This window comes from Haliotis cracherodii, unplaced genomic scaffold (genome assembly GCF_022045235.1).
Source record: "Haliotis cracherodii isolate W230 unplaced genomic scaffold, xgHalCrac1.p SCAF_15, whole genome shotgun sequence".
In the NCBI taxonomy this organism is placed as follows: domain Eukaryota; kingdom Metazoa; phylum Mollusca; class Gastropoda; order Lepetellida; family Haliotidae; genus Haliotis; species Haliotis cracherodii.
This window is the reverse complement of record NW_027266270.1, coordinates 3,649,326-3,667,472: the sequence shown is the minus strand read 5'-3', so window position 1 is coordinate 3,667,472 and position 18,147 is coordinate 3,649,326. Positions and strand designations below refer to the sequence as shown.

Here is an 18,147-nt window from a genome sequence, read left to right as displayed (position 1 = left end):
GTGGACACCAAAGCCGGTTGTTGTTATATGAATCTTTAAGAATTTTAGTGTCATTTGAACTTGATTTGATGAACAAGGTCTATTGATAGTCAATAGCTCTATTGATATACAGCTTTTTTTCAGTGTAGATACTAACACGTTCTCAAGCAAGTTGGGTACAGAAATGTGAAGGTGCATAACCTTTCTACTGCACATTTCTGTACATCACTTGCTTGATAACGATGTTACTATCAACACTAACACGTTGCATTCATTGTAATAGGAAGTTGCATATCCATAGATATCCCCCAAGTTGTAACTGAGATCGTTACAATGTACAGTTTCAGTCTGAAATGTGTCATTCATGCACATAGATCCCCATCCGTTATAGTCCTGAACAGAGATGCTTCTCTGGGTCACGTGGGACTCGGTTGTCCAAGGCGTCGCTGTGCAGAGTTGCGTCCCTTAGATGCCCCACAAACCTGTTATCTTTGGTTCGAATCCCAAATTCGCCCTCATTATGTTTTTTTGATTTGTCAGCCCACACCTATGCTCGTGGGATTGACAGCGCTCGACAGAAGGCTGGCACGCTGTGATGTTACTCAAATGATGTTCGAAGCAGCGTTAAATCAAACTCACTCACTCACTCACTGTTAACGAGTACCTTTCTTTAAGCAGGTATCTCGCAACCTCCAGCTGATTGTACTGAGCGGCAAGGTGAAGCGTTGTTGACTCAGCCTTGTTCTCAATATCATGATGGAGATATCCAGTCTTGGACACAATGGTCTTTACAACATTCAGATTTCCAGAAATGACAGCGAGGTGCACTGGCAGCATACCGTCATCGCGGGCGACGAGGATCTTTGAATCTGAAACAGATGCAGCTTCCCATCAGCGTGGGCCACTTAGAAACAGAATAAGGAAAGACCATCACCTCATCTCCGAGCTATCCTGGTCTTATTTTCTGAAAAGGACAACCAATCCCGTCATTTCGGGCAACGATTTAGGGATGATTACATCAGAAACATGCAATTAGGTAACAGTCCGTTAAGGTGAAGCTCACAACAGAACACTTACCATTTTGAAGCAGCTTTTGAATGATTCCTTCGTGACCGTTTTCTATAGCGATATGCAGACAAGTGTTACCTCCCATAGCCTTCTTCTCCATCATCTGTGTCAACATATATCCCGTTATAAGATTTATATCCCTTCTCTATGTAATTTCCTCAATGTTTGGTGTTTGTTTGTTTGTTTGTTTGTTTGTTTGTTGTTTGTCGCCGCACTCAACAATGCCCCAGCTATTTAACGGCGGTCTGGAAATAATCAGCCTGTCTGACCACCCGATCCCGTTGGTCGCCTGTGACGGCAAGCATGAAGACCTATTCTCACCCGGATCGTCACAGGTTCAATTGGTTATATAACGGTTTTATAACGGTTATAGAAATACTGGATAACCACATACTCCTACTCCAGCTTGTGTTATTGATATAACATTTCCAAACATACAGCAAACATACCACCAAATCCCTCTCTCACAGATGAACCATAATCCTTACTTCACAATGGTATCCTTTCAAAATATTATTTGGCAGGGTAAGAACATACAAAAACATTTATGGTGGTAACGTGGAAGACATTTCGTAGTTTTGTCGTTTTCCATTCCCTGTTGTCACTCCCTGTTGTTCATTTGAACATTTAACTTGCCTTTGCATGTGTTTGTGACGGATGCCACCGATAAGGCGAACACCTGGCATCATCACCAACTGATTATGATGATTTCTTAGGAAATGGGTAAGGGTTTTGTTGTTTGTTTTTACGGGGACAAATATTGGTGACATCAATAGAATTATCTATCTACAACACTGTGGAAATAAACGTTTTCTAATCATTATTAGTTAGTGAGTGAGCTTAGTTTAACGCCACTTTGAACACTATTTGAGTCATATGACGGCGTGTCAGCTAAATGGGGAGGAAAGGCCAAAGATATGCAGGTCTTAAACTTTGGCGAAACCCAGGTACTCTAAATTCCCTTACACGTCTAATGCCCTCCTTTCACCACGACAAGGAATCACCCGGAATCGGAGACTTTCGAAATTCGTGATGACTCGGCCAATAATGCAAACTTTCGTGGCTAATCGGATTGAAAAATATAAAGAATGCCAGGAATGGATTAAGAAACGTGTACGAATTACAAGATTCATCTACAGATCATGCACGAATTGTAAGAATCAGCTACGACTAAGTTACGAATATGTTGTTCTTACTTGATTCTTACATGATTCGTAGTTGCCTCGGGACATTCGTGGCTGTTTCGGAATGTTTTCGGGTTGAGGACAATAAATTTTGGGAGCCACGAATCGCGTAGAATAGCCAAGAATGCAAAAGAATCGATAACGAAGCAGTTACGAAACATAAGAATTAATCACGAATGGATTACGATACAGCCACGAAATTGCAATTCGGCCCCTTCCATGAAAGTTTTTGACATACAAAAACTTTCTAGCCGATTCGACGAACTCCCGCGAACTGTACGAATGTTTGGGAATCCAATGAGATTAATTTAAGAACTTCAAGAAATGATTGATATTTATCTACGAACATGAAAAATTCCAATTCGGGGTGATTCGGGATATTCGGGTCGATTCGGGATATTCGTGGTCGTAGTGAAATGGGGGCATAAGGGACACTACTCTGCACAGTACTTCCGGCATCCTAGACAATTGGTCTGTTTCAGGGCGAATAGAGTACTTATGTTATTTTCACCACTATTTTGCCTTTTCCGCCTAAAGGAATCTGCTTCGGAGGATAATCGAGACTTCGAAATCCCTGGGCCTCGTCATTCTGAAAGCGTAACATTTCTTTTGTGTGAGGAATTACAATATCTCTGACTTAGAAGCACAACTTACAGTCGTAATTTCGCTTTTTCCCTTGGCAATGAGGAGATTGACCATTTCTAAACATCCCGTTGAGCATGCGTAGTGCAGAGGAATAGATCCTTCCTTATCCGATTGCGTGATTTTAGCTCCGTTGTCTAGCAGAAAGTCCATTATGTCAACTTGACGGTACGTTGCTGCCACGTGCATCGGAGTCATGCCGTGTTTGTCCTTTGTCTAAAATAGAGTGGGTTAGTTTTCCAGTTATATCACGGTGTGTCAGCTTAATTTGGGAGGAAAGCACGAAGTGATTCAGGTCTTAGACGTTTACCACATTGGTGAAACCCACGAGCACGGATATGGTGCCGACAAACCGAGAAACATAGAACAGGGAACACAACTCCCCACCTTGAATTGCGGCGAATGAAACTACTGGACCAACTGTGGCCCTTTAAACACGATGGACATGTTTAGGAACTACTACAGGGTGAAACCCACGAGCACGGGTATAGTGTAGACAAACTGAACCCACGATCATAGGTTTCTCGCATGCCCAAGGGCCACAACTCTGCAGAGCAAATTGCGGCGCCATAGACGACTGGGACGACTGGGACTCCTGGGACTCCTGTCTGGATTTGTAGTGAGACTAAACTTGCACTGACGACAAAGAACAACCCCCTGAGGTTAATGATACAGTGTTTCCGAATAAGTTAATGAATTAGAATAAAAATATTGATACATATTTTTCTGTTCTTAATATTCCCCACAAGTGGGTAACAATATCATTTTACACAGTTTAACAATATCATTCTTAACACGTTCGAAACCATGTGTGAACACACCATTGGATACAACCGCCGATCAATCATACAGCGTCAAACTATCTGCAGGGTCTGAACTTTTTGAATTGTTTACCAAAAAGAGCAAACACTTCATATAGTTTCAGCTAGAATAATAATCAAAATGCCAAGTTTATCGGGTTAGTTCATGAGATCGAAATCACTATCCAGTGTATGATACAGATGAACATAAGTTGGACGTTACATCAGTTTCAAAACTCAACCTTATCCCCATCTCATCTCGCTGCCAACCTTATCCCCATCTCAACCCGCTGCCAACCTTATCCCCATCTCAACCCGCTGCCAACCTTATCCCCATCTCAAACCGCTGCCAACCTTATCCCCATCTCAACCTGCTGCCAACCTTATCCCCATCTCAACCCGCTGCCAACCTTATCCCCATCTCAACCTGCTGCCAACCTTATCCCCATCTCATCTCGCTGCCAACCTTATCCCCATCTCAACCTGCTGCCAACCTTATCCCCATCTCATCTCGCTGCCAACCTTATCCCCATCTCAACCCGCTGCCAACCTTATCCCCATCTCAACCCGCTGCCAACCTTATCCCCATCTCATCTCGCTGCCAACCTTATACCCATCTCATCTCGCTGCCAACCTAATCCCCATCTCAACCTGCTGCCAACCTTATCCCCATCTCATCTCGCTGCCAACCTTATCCCCATCTCAACCTGCTGCCAACCTTATCCCCATCTCATCTCGCTGCCAACCTTATCCCCATCTCAACCCGCTGCCAACCTTATCCCCATCTCATCTCGCTGCCAACCTTATCCCCATCTCAACCCGCTGCCAACCTTATCCCCATCTCAACCCGCTGCCAACCTTATCCCCATCTCATCTCGCTGCCAACCTTATCCCCATCTCAACCTGCTGCCAACCTTATCCCCATCTCATCTCGCTGCCAACCTTATCCCCATCTCATCTCGCTGCCAACCTTATCCCCATCTCATCTCGCTGCCAACCGTATCCCCATCTCATCTCGCTGCCAACCGTATCCCCATCTCATCTCGCTGCCAACCTTATCCCCATCTCAACCCGCTGCCAACCTTATCTCCATCTCATCTCGCTGCCAACCTTATCCCCATCTCATCTCTCTGCCAACCTTATCCCCATCTCATCTCGCTGCCAACCTTATCCCAAAATCAAATCGCTGCCAACCTTATCCCGATCTCAAACCGCTGCCAACCTTATCCCCATCTCATCTCGCTGCCAACCTTATCCATATCTCATCTCGCTGCCAACCTTATCCCAGTCTCAACCCGCTGCCAACCTTTTCCCCATCTCAAACCGCTGCCAACCTTATCCCCATCTCAACCCGCTGCCAACCTTATCCCCATCTCAACCCGCTGCCAACCTTATTCCCATTTCAACCCGCTGCCAACCTTATTCCCATCTCATCTCGCTGCCAACCTTATCCCAAAATCAAATCGCTGCCAACCTTATCCCGATCTCAAACCGCTGCCAACCTTATCCCCATCTCATCTCGCTGCCAAACTTATCCCAATCTCAACACACTGCCAACCTTATCCCCATCTCAACCCGCTGCCTACCTTATCCCCATCTCATCTCGCTGCCAACCGTATCCCCATCTCATCTCGCTGCCAACCTTATCCCGATCTCAAACCGCTGCCAACCTTATCCCCATCTCATCTCGCTGCCAACCTTATACCCATCTCAACCCGCTGCCAACCTTATCCCAATCTCAACCCGCTGCCAACCTTATCCCCATCTCATCTCGCTGTAAACTTTATCCCCATCTGAAACCGCTGCCAACCTTATCCCAATCTCATCTCTCTGCCAACCTTATACCCATCTCATCTCGCTGCCAACCTTATCCCCATCTCATCTCTCTGCCAACCTTATCCCCATCTCATCTCGCTGCCAACCTTATCCATATCTCATCTCGCTGCCAACCTTATCCCAGTCTCAACCCGCTGCCAACCTTTTCCCCATCTCAAACCGCTGCCAACCTTATCCCCATCTCAACCCGCTGCCAACCTTATCCCCATCTCAACCCGCTGCCTACCTTATCCCCATCTCAACCCGCTGCCAACCTCAGAGCTAAGGGCGCGATGAGGTCCTAAATACAAGCAGTTACAGAACTATTGTTAACTTTTACACGTTGTAACTTACCTAGGTTCCCATGATGCATGTTCGCGTGCCGGAAGGATAACGCCGACGGATAAAAGCGGTATCCTTGGGGTCCTTAACGAATTAATAAGCAAATATAGACTACTTCCAGTGTTAAAAACAAACCCGCGGTTTACCTTTGTCTATTACAGATCGCATCACAATTGCCCATCGGGGTTCTGGACAAATTACTGTGATACTTGTTATCATTATCAAAATGATAGTCTAAGATACCGAAAATAACTGTCGAAGTATAACATAGCTGCTGGGCTTTCACAACTGCAGGCAGCTTTAGAAACTGTGCTGATCGATCTCTGCGGTACCTTTTCCAGAATTATAACTTTTATTTGACCGAAATATTTTATCTTGCTTCTTTTTTTGTGGGATATATGACTTGCATTTCGGGACGGTATGACAGGTCAGGCAGACACTAGACAAACTAGAGTAGCTTCCCTTTTACAAAGGGAGAGTACTCAAGTGGGCGGACTGATGGACTTCCGCGAAAGTTGAGGACTGACATTATAAATTAATGGTAAGGCAATTGTCATTTTTACCTCGTTCCTGTTTAAGAAACAAGTTTCAGTTGGAACTGTCCGACTGCCCTAATATACCACTGACTAAACACTGACCTTAGATGACGGAATATTTAGATGCACAGATTCTCGGAATAAATGGCATTATATTGTAGTGAGGTTATCACACTTTTGTGTCCTGGATGGTAACAAAACTACATTTGGTATTAACACTATGTATTTTGTTCGCCAATTGCGAGAATGGATCTAGAACCACCATTTATATATATGAGCATGGATCTCTAACCTCCGCTTACACGTGTGAGCAGGGATCTAGAAACAACACTTACACGTGTGAGCAGGGATCTAGAAACAACACTTACACGTGTGAGCAGGGATCTAGAAACAACACTTACATGTATGAGCAGGGATCTAGAAACAACACTTACACGTGTGAGCAGGGATATAGAGTAGAATGGAATAAATGGCATTATATTGTAGTGAGGTTATCACACTTTTGTGTCCTGGATGGTAACAAAACTACATTTGGTATTAACACTATGTATTTTGTTCGCCAATTGCGAGAATGGATCTAGAACCACCATTTATATATATGAGCATGGATCTCTAACCTCCGCTTACACGTGTGAGCAGGGATCTAGAAACAACACTTACACGTGTGAGCAGGGATCTAGAAACAACACTTACACGTGTGAGCAGGGATCTAGAAACAACACTTACATGTATGAGCAGGGATCTAGAAACAACACTTACACGTGTGAGCAGGGATCTAGAAACAACACTTACACGTGTGAGCAGGGATCTAGAAACAACACTTACACGTGTGAGCAGGGATCTAGAAACAACACTTACACGTGTGAGCAAGGATCAAGAACCATCACTTACATGTATGAGCAAGGATCTAGAAACAACACTTACATGTATGAGCAGGGATCTAGAACCATCACTTACATGTATGAGCAGGGATCTAGAAACAACACTTACACGTGTGAGCAGGGATCTAGAACCACAACTTACACGTGTGAGCAGGGATCAAGAACCATCACTTACACGTTTGAGCAGGGATCTAGAACCACAACTTACACGTGTGAGCAGGGATCAAGAACCATCACTTACACGTTTGAGCAGGGATCTAGAACCACTACTTACATGTATGAGCCAGAATCTAGAACCATCACTTACACGTATGAGCAGGGATCTAGAACCATCACTTACATGTATGAGCAAGGATCTAGAACCATCACTTACATGTATGAGCAAGGATCTAGAACCACCACTTACATGTATGATCAGGGATCTAGAACCACCACTTACATGTATGATCAGGGATCTAGAACCAACACTTACATGTATGAGCAGGGATCTAGAACCATCACTTACACGTGTGAGCAGGGATCAAGAACCATCACTTACACGTGTGAGCAGGGATCTAGAACCATCACTTACACGTATGAGCAAGGATCTAGAACCACCACTTAAATGTGTGTCAATCATATCTATCAGCGACTGATATGTTTGAAAAAAGAATATATAACCACCACTTACATGGATGAGTTGGTTTTCTTTCTCGTTCTTGTCCTTCTTAATTAATATCCGGACACTGTCGAGACTACCTGACATTACAGCAAAGTGCAGAGGGGTCTGCCCGTGCCTTTTTTCTTTCAGATATATAAGCTTCATTTTGGTCTCCTTTTTCCCCGGCTCCGTGCCTTCCGCAAAGTTTTGTTCCATATCCTTGTTAATGAGAATCTCAAGACACGTGACTGCGCTCTTGTCATCACTAGAAATAGACAGCTGGTTCTGAAACAAACAAACAAACCAGTTATGGTATATGTGTAGTTGGTACCTAGAAGGTGGGGGAAGGCGGTGCTGTTTGACACTGCTCTCTTTAAAGGAGTGGGTGAGCGTGTGCGTTGAACGCACCTTTTAGCAATATTCCAGCAATATCACCGCGAAGACACCAGAAATGGATTTCACACATTGTACTTATGTAGGGAATCGAACCCTGGCCTTCGACGTGACGAGAAAACGCTTTAACTTCCAGTCAACCCCACTAGCCTCTCTTTAAAGGAAAATATAGGCTGTTTACATATGAATGAAAATAGATCCATATCAGGACATAAAGTACAAAGCATTTTCTGTATTCATAAAATATAGGTTATATTTATATGACAAAGTAGACACAATTTATGGATATCAACTTATTTAATACTGTAAAGGCGACGTTTCGGTATAGATCCTTAAACCGTTGTCAAGCAAGACTAAATGAGGAACATTGTACAGAATATGTACTGATCCGCAAAAGAAACGTCACCATGGATAGATATATGAGAAACCTTATTTGTCCAAACACTGTAAACATACTTTGAGACATATTAAAAAGATAAAACTTGGCAAAACTGATCATCAAGGTTGAAATTCAAGTGTCAAATGTTCTTAAAATAAAACACAACACTATACTCTGAGAAAATGGCATCACCAGACAGTATCTTGTGTGTCCGCCATGTGCATTGATGACACCGTGCAACGTCGATACATGGAATGGATGAGGCGGTTGTTGAAGGCCATAGGCACTTGACCCCACACTCTGGGGCACGCCTGACGCAGTTCAGCTGCAGTTGTCGGCCTTGGTTCGACGTCATTCAGCCGTCTTTGAGTCTCGCCCCAATGGGACTTAAATCGGGACTGAGGGCAGGCCACTGCATGGTTCTGATGGAGTCCGTCTCTTATTGCTCTCGCAGTGGGGACACGGGCGTCATCATGCTGAAACTCGTGGATGCGGCGACGTGCCAAATGAAGTATGGCGTGTGGTCTCAAGACTTGATCAATGTACCGAGCTGCTGTGACATCATTGCCTATTGCCTCTCCCGATGTTCTGGAAGACCACAGGGCCAACCCTCTGTGAAAGACCAATTCCACCCCACACCATGATGCTCTACCCCACGACACAACAACACAAGCATCCGAATAACGTTCTCCACGGCGTCGCCAGACTCTCTGCCATCTGCTGTTGAGATACTGATGTTGAGATGACTCTTCTCCACTGCTAGTGGCGCCAATGCTGGCGCTGGGTTGCCCACTGAAGACAGTCCCGGCGATGACTTGGTGTCAGAATGGGTCCTCGGTGTGGCCTGTGACAGTGGAGGTGTCTTGATGCGCTGGTGTGTCCCCGTGGTCTGTCGAGCAGTTTCCGCAGCAGTAACAAAGCGATCCTGACGTCGGGTGGGAACCCTTGGTCTTCCACAACGTGGTCGGTCATCTTTAGTGTTGGTGGTCTGGTACCGGTGCTGGAGCCTGTATATAGTCCTTACGTGGACTTGAAATGTATTGGCTACTTGCCGGGCGGTGTGTCAAGCTTGCAATCGTCCAAGGGCTTGGTATCTGTGATTTCTTTTCAATCTTGGCATGTGGTAGCAATTCAATAACGAATGAATGTTATCCGATCTGGGTGGAATTTTAAAGGGCAAGAAATGGAGGAACGCATGTGCATTTCACGTTGCACGGAATCTAGTTGCATCGGGTTACCATGGCCATTGCCGTGATGCGTTTGGGCGATCAGTTTTATTGTCATCTGCATTATCAAATTTCATTTTCCGGACAAGGCAATGTTAAATTTTAGAAACTTTGACAAAAATTACCAAGATATTTAAATGACAACTATTTATACAATTTTACATGGGGTGACGTTTCTTTTGCGGTTCAATATATATAGTAGGTGGAGGATGAATAGTAGAGGATTAACAGTAACAACAATTGCATACATGAGTGGGATAACGTGAGTAAGTAATGACAACGGAAGGATAACACTGTCACAACAAGATGGACAGAGAACACATAGGTGGAAGCCGATGTGACACGAAGCCTATTAAACAGGATAAGTTGCATAGGTGTTGTGATTATTGCTTAATGAGTTTGTAGTAGGCGGATGAGATGAAATAGCCTTGATCTAAGTTGATTGATGGCTTGTGGCGGCGAATGTGGACTGCTTCTGTAAGTTTTATTTTAGTGTAGTCATGGAGGTTGTTGGAGAGGATTCAGTCGTGCTTGACAACGGGATAAGGATCTGTACCGAAACGTCGCCTTTACAGTATTAAAGATGGAAGGGAATATATAGATGTCAGTTTCTTTATTATGAGGAACACAACGTTTGGGAGTATATGCTTACTCCTTCATCAGGTGAAATGATGGTGACATGGTTTAGACTGTGGCTTAGAAATAATGGATCCAATCAGAAAGGGTTTCAGGCTCCATTGAATGGCCTCGGTTCGCGTGTTATACATTTGAATATATTGGCCATATCGTAACTTTCATACTCTAACATAGACTTACGACAGTCGTGACGCGAAGATCACTTTGTGGAACAGGACCCTGAAATATAACTTGTACGAGATGAACACACAGGCATGTACCCTTGTTCGCTTTGCGGAACTAGATCCTGGACTATTCCTGGACCCTACACGAAAAAGGCCTCGCGAAGTACTGCTTGTTACTAACTTACTGAGTAGCGTCGGTCATCTTTTCCAGAATCATTATAAGTATCTGGGGCGTTCCTGGTGGTACCTCTGACACTCTTTGTTGCATAGTGGGCCAGAGAGAGGCCGTGTTGGTCCTGTATCAGGTGGTCTGTGGACAAAAACATATCCTTCTGATGTATCTTTCCGGAAATACAATTACTGGAGGGGGTTCATTCAGGACATAAACCTCTCGTGCACACAATGTATGATAATAAGAATAAGGAAAAAGTTAAGTGAGTGAGTTTTACGCCGTTTTAGAAATATGCCAGTACTTCCTCTCGCAGGTCACACTATACATGGGTTTCACATATTGTGAACCTGGTCCAGGTTTCGAGCGAACACCTGAACCACCAGGCTAACCATTCGCTTCTTGGGGGAGGGGGAACTATAGAATAGGGTTGGATTTTACGACATTAGGACACTAGGATGAAGCTTCATTGATGAGAATTAGGATTGGCCTTCATAGAAGCGTGGGTTTAACGCCGGGTTCACTGTTTTTTAGTTTCATCACGGCGTGTCAGCTTGATGTGGAAAGAAAGCCACAGTGCTGCAGGTCTCAGGCCTATACTACTTTGGTGAAACCCTTGAGCACTGGTATGGTGCTGACAACCGTTGAGACATAGTCAAGGCATATGTGAGACTATTCGAACCCGCGACCATAGGTTTCTGTCTCGCCTAAAGACCCAAACTCAGAAGAAATAGGAGGTTGCAACAGTGGCATTGTAAACAGTTCAGTGCAATATACTGACTTGCGGGTTTCTCCCAGTTAACCAGGAGCCTGACCACCTCCGGCCGGTTGCACTTGACGGCATGTTGAAGTGCAGTTAATCCTTGGCCGTCTTTCTCATCAATGTCCGCAATTGCCAGTCCGCGTCTTCTGTCCTCCAAGGCATTACGCAGTTTCTCAACCTCTCCCTGTCTGGCCATCTGAAGGAACATCACAAGTACCATTGGTAAACAGAGTATGACAACTTATTTTTAAGACTAAGGGGCAACCCTTCACACGTTATATAACCTATGAGGTGTGTGTGTGTGTGTGGGGGGGGGGGGGGGTCTATAGCTGAAGGGAGGGGTTAACACAGACACACCACAATATCAACACTATATCAAGATTGAGGGGCGGGGTTAACACATACACACACTATATCAAGATTGAGGGGCGGGGTTAACACATACACACACTATATCAAGGTTGAGGGGCAGTGTTAACACATACACACACTGCATCAAGATTGAGGGGCAGTGTTAACACATACACACACTGCATCAAGATTGAGGGGCGGGGTTAACACATACACACACTATATCAAGGTTGAGGGGCAGTGTTAACACATACACACACTGCATCAAGATTGAGGGGCGGGGTTAACACATACACACACTATATCAAGGTTGAGGGGCAGTGTTAACACATACACACACTGCATCAAGATTGAGGGGCGGGGTTAACACATACACACACTATATCAAGGTTGAGGGGCAGTGTTAACACATACACACACTGCATCAAGATTGAGGGGCGGGTTTAACACATACACACTCTGTATCAAGATTGAGGGGCAGTGTTAACACATACACACACTGCATCAAGATTGAGGGGCAGTGTTAACACACACACACTCTGCATCAAGGTTGAGGGGCAGTGTTAACACATACACACACACTGCATCAAGATTGAGGGGCAGTGTTAACACACACACACACACACACACACTGCATCAAGATTGAGGGGCGGGGTTAACACATACACACACTGCATCAAGATTGAGGGGCGGTACCAATGCCTCCACGCATGTATCGACACTGAAGGGCGCTGTCAACGCCTGTACACACTATATCAACCGACATTGACACTTCTATTTTTGACAGTATGCAAACAGGGCATGCCAAACTATGGGCTAGTAGAAAAGGTTAACGTGTTGAATGTCTTTCAGTGCGTGATGTTGCCATTGGTAAAAAGAACGAACTGAAAAAGAGGAAACGGAATTGGAATAAGCCCATTCTCTCCCACTCAGATGTCATATGGCCTCACGAATAGTTGGTACATGTCCCCACTCACAAGGCCTCAAATAACAGAATCATTATTTGAAAGCATCGCTTCATTCATTGTTTGATCAAAGAACCTGTTATAAGTAAAACGACACGTGATGCCACATGGCCAGTCTGTTAACTGAGGAAAACATCTGCCAAAATCATGCATCTTTACTATCAACTTTTGACTTGATGCTAAAACCTGAAAATATGCCCGTTCACATGTTGTACTGGAATCCTTGATACAATCAAGGAAGGACTTTTTCACATTCACAGAATGTATTTGAGACAAGTGAAATTAATACCATGTGAATTCTCAAAAACTCAAACGATTTGGTTGAATGTTTACAATCTCATAAAAGAGGCAAGTTCATTTTTGTCAAAATATTTCAACGTTGTACACCAGTATCCCACATGAAAAACTTTATTCCTTGATCCATGAGACATTGGTCCCCAAAGGTGGTGACCACAGACATAGTTGCACAGCCCTATTTAAAGGTTCAGGACAATTTGTCAATAATGAAAGCAAATGTCTTCTGAAGTGTACTGAGAAAACAATGAGTTTAATGCTGAACTTTCTCGTTGATAACATCTTTTCTGTATGGATATGAAGCAGAATGTCTCCTCGGATAGGCAAAATAAAAATAATGTTGTTTGCTTTGCTTTAATGAAAATGATATATTGAAGCTGGTATTTTTCTCGTTAAATATTTAGAAGCCTACTCTGTGCGTGCCCTGGATATATGCGAGGTGTGGCCGTTAGCTTTCTGTCCATGTTATGTTGTGTTACACAACCAAATAGCCCCCGGTGAATGGAACAGGCAACAATCGTAAATCTGCTATTCATCATGTGATTAAATGACGATATTTAAGTTGAATGTATGGTTAGCTTTTGGTGTGTTTTCAAACTGAGTTTTCCTATTATCGACCTCCGTATTATATAACATTCACGTCACGAAAATCTCTTTTTTCCAACTATGTATACTTTCATAAATACCGTGTATTCAGCCTGACATACAGGGCCGTCACGCACGACCACCCCCTAACGTGCTGACGGTGTTGTGTTATCTGTTGCCACAGGTGACTCTGTGGATCAATTCATGGTGCATTCAGTGAACAGTCATGCGTGAATATGCAGTTGCACAGTGTCGGCGAAACCTGTGCAGGTAATTTGTTTGCTATGATGTTTCAAGGCGGGTCATGGTGATAAGCAGGCCTGTAACGCCTGTATGCGCTCCCCTGCCGACCTAACCGCCTCCGTGGTCTAGTGGTAGAGCGCATGCACGTCGCTATATAAGTGCAATAATCTTGGACGCGACGTTAAACCCCATTTCACCTCACCTCACCTCACCTCAACTCATCTCACCTCACCTTACCTTACCTCACCTCTGCCGACCCCGCGTTACCCTGCCTTGCCGACCCCGCGCTACCCTGCCTTGCCGACCCCGCGCTACCCTGCATTGCCGACCCCGCGCTACCCTGCATTGCCGACCCCGCGCTACCCTGCATTGCCGACCCCTCCTACCCTGCCTTGCCGACCCCGCACTACCCTGCCTTGTCGACCCCGCACTACCCTGCTTGGATATTGCTTAAAGCGGCATAAAACCATACTCACCCACTCTTTCCCACAATGACCAGGTAGACAATATTCCTGGCACTACCGTTAATGTAATCAAGGATGTTCCTCACTCTTTGCATGACGACTACAGTTTTTCACTTGTTTTATTTCTAGTTCAGGTGGGTAAATCTGTGGCTGATAATTGGCTTTTTTTGCCGTCAATGATCGAAAATACCTTGAGTTTCACAAAATGTCCTTGTTTTGATTTTTGAAAGTGCAAGTAAAGTGAAAAGAAAACTTGATTGCGAGTTTGTTGCGAATATCAATTATCATAGATACCTTAGGGCATTTCCCGAGAGAGGAAAGTCGTACCAATCGTTGGGAGTATTTAAATCTCCAAGTGAAAGTGCTGAAATCGTATGCTCCGTAATCGGAATCCAAAACAAAACTATTTGGGGGCGTGGCCTAAAGCTCCCGGCGCAACGGTGCAGTGATGCGTTGACAAATGTTTCCATTGATTGATATGTAGACTTGGTTGCAGCGTCCACCTACTGTGTATTCTATTTGTGATGCTAAGCATCTGTACAAACATGTCATGTAAATCAATAGGAAAATCTGAAAGTGTTGCTATTTCTGTTTCCTACCAAAATAACATTGCATACATTGTTTAGTATTTGTATCGACCGTTATTCTTGACATTGTGAATAATTAAAAGAACTATTACTATACTATGAACACACAATGCCATTTAGAAAGTGATCAAATGTAACAAATATTATATTTGGGATACTGATTCTCGTACTTTTTGGGATTCGAACCCACACTGCCTGAGAGAGGCACCTATTCGCCAGCACATTGGAGCCGTGGGCCGTGGGAGCCGTGCCAATTTACACATGTCAGAGGGGTACACAAAGTACGTGATCTAGACTACCAGTTGTCGGACTTTCATTTTTGTGGAAGCTTCGGTTGCTGAGTGGGTTAGATCTCTGACTTTTTGTGCTGGCGATAAGGTGCCTCCGTCCTACCAGCCCTATTCCACACCACGAATGCCTTCACAATGACCAAGTCGACAACGGAAGGTATCTTCAAAGTTGACATAAGTTGTGGACACCATTATCAAATGGATGAGAAGACAGAAAAAACAGTAATTCTATTAAAAAGTCCGAGAATGAAGCAGGCAGAGTCGGCGCGTTCCCGATCGTTGTAATTGCACATCGCGTCAAACACCCGTTTAACCCCAGTGGCGGATTTTTTGTTGTTTTGGGGGACGATTTCTCATGTCAGTTTGTAATCGTTTCTTTTACGCAATTTATGATTTTTTCAAAATTAAATTTGGTTAAATATTTGTGATACGTATGTCTTAAAATATTAAAATCTGTAAAGTTGGTGTACTGAGTTTACTTGCTATTGCCGCGAAAGGTGTGCGGCCGACTATGACAGCGAACGCAGTGCTGGCTTGTTGTGCGACCAAACGTGTTTGGTATTTAGTAGACAAAATGCACTTTAATGTAATTAAATATTCTTAAGGTTCTTATCTAATTATCAACAACTATTCAGACTGAGCTGATACCTACGGTAAACAAAATACAGTGTTTGCTCAATACCCCTGGCTTTCCTATCCAATGAACTGGCCATGCTAAGTTAACCGTGCTGGAAATCTATGGTTGTGAGTTCGAATCCCATATTCTCCATGCTTATACTTGTAGGTTTGTCAGCACCTATGATCGTTAGTTTCACCAAACTGGCAAATGTAAAGGCCTGTTGAACTTTCCTCCCACATCAAACTGACAGCCTTCCATGTGTCGTAACTGCCAACTCACTCACTCACTCACTCACTCACTCACCTTGTGGATGTCGGGTTTCTCAACATGCTCTACTATCTGTGGCTCTTCATCCGACTCATCCGACGACGTCGACGACGACATCCCCGACGACATGTCCCAGCGTTGGCGTGACGCCCCCTACTCCTGATGCGCCGTGAGTCCTTACTTACGTTATGACAAACACCACTGCAAGCACTCTCCTTAACGCCATGTGTGGGTAACAATAGGCCTCGGGGTATGTTTCTTGGAAATACCATTCAACGCCCGACTATGATTACCAAGAAATACATACACAGCCGACATGTCCTCTATTCACGTGTATCTATTGTCAGTTTATTACACGACTACTGTGCACAAACTATGATAGCGTTCCTTTCACTGTAAAGTAAAAGAGACACCTAAAAAGACCCTCATGCTATTGAAAGGTCGATGGCTATTTAATATATTGTCAACAGCACCGCGGACTGCCTGTCTTGGGTGTCGTTCCACCGTCCCTATTGACGGGTACATTACACTGATCGCCCACAGTCAGTTGCTGGGGGTGGTGGAGGCTCGGGACGCGGGGGGGGGGGATGTTAAAATATGGATTATGTCTGGGCCATAACGTTACATGTTCTCATACTGTTAGGTTTCTATCGCTATACAGTAATAAAAGTTTACAACATACTAACTCGAAATATAATTTGTGTACATTTATCAAATATTGCTCCTTGCCCTTTCCATATTCATAACAGATATCATCACCAGTCCAGTGTACGATTCCGACTGTTTCATTAGCATGAAGTCCCATCAAATTGTGATGACACCAAGCGTTCGTAAAACGGTGAGTATTCTGCTCCACCGTGGTACGCGTCACAAACACATGCAAAAGTCAATGTTCACCCGAAGAAACACGGGAAGAAGGTTCGTTTGGGGATAGAGCAGGGTTGAGAATGAACGAGCGATGGGTACTTATCCTTTCGAAACATTAGAGAAGTGAAGTGAAAACTGTTTTATTGACAGTATACGTACAATGAACTCTTTTACACATTGACACAATAACACTCTCAAAACATAATTAGTTTGTAATTCAAATTAATTCGACGTAACTGACTTCAAAGACCAGTGGAACGCTCTTCACATACCTTCAGAATAGAGAGTGGGCCAACTATAATGAAACTGTGCGAAGGGTACAACTGTAGGTTTATGTGTATTTATATTTACTGGTTCAAGACCATCGCACTTTTTTAGCGACGTACATGCACTCGTGTTTGGCTGCTTGTACTGGTCCGAACTTATGCCGGTTTTATAGTGTCAGCCCACCCTGCCGCTGTTTAACATGAATACCCAACTCAGACACAGTATACTGAGTCCGAGCCAACAGTAATTGTTTTCCCCCATTAATGAAGAGTGCAAGGCAGGGTAACAACAAGTACCATCTTCAAATATATTTTTTTTATGAGACGGGCACGGGATCGAACCACCGACGCCTTTTCCCACCACACAAAGGATTAAACACAATTTAATTAAAACATCTTACGCAAACCTTGCTCAAATAAACTACATTTAATGTTACAAAGTGACCAATCTCATTAAAATCAGATCTTAGTTCTCGCTACCGCTAAACAAAGATCTGAGGACATCCCATTACGGGTCACATCAGACCGACCTTGCGCGAACTTTGACCGACCAATGGAATGACTTATCAGAAGGCAGCTTTCTCGTGCTTTACGGCATTAATTTCAAATTGGCGACAACGCTTCGAAACATATTTTGACAAATTCTCGATTACAAATTTGAAACCTGAACAAAGAACATTCTGGAATGGCTAATAGATGATCCAGATTGTATGGATGCAGTCGTTAAACCCA

At 44.0% G+C, this 18,147-nt stretch overlaps 1 protein-coding gene across 3 annotated transcripts in view; it reads right to left on the bottom strand.

The window, feature by feature from the left end:
• The window catches only part of LOC139462177 (transient receptor potential cation channel subfamily A member 1 homolog), a 43,996-nt gene extending 27,523 nt beyond the window's left edge, over nucleotides 1-16,473 (bottom strand). For all 3 annotated transcript variants that reach the window (XM_071243720.1, XM_071243721.1, XM_071243723.1), the window contains exons 1-7: nucleotides 16,319-16,473; nucleotides 11,636-11,813; nucleotides 10,871-10,995; nucleotides 7,918-8,172; nucleotides 2,886-3,089; nucleotides 1,057-1,150; nucleotides 644-848 (exon numbers count right to left, since the gene is read on the bottom strand). In XM_071243720.1, the coding sequence (XP_071099821.1) occupies nucleotides 644-848; nucleotides 1,057-1,150; nucleotides 2,886-3,089; nucleotides 7,918-8,172; nucleotides 10,871-10,995; nucleotides 11,636-11,813; nucleotides 16,319-16,411 (1,154 nt within the window). In that variant the 5' untranslated portion in view covers nucleotides 16,412-16,473. The remainder of the gene's footprint in view (nucleotides 1-643; nucleotides 849-1,056; nucleotides 1,151-2,885; nucleotides 3,090-7,917; nucleotides 8,173-10,870; nucleotides 10,996-11,635; nucleotides 11,814-16,318) is intronic.
• Between the last annotated feature and the right edge of the window lie 1,674 nt (nucleotides 16,474-18,147).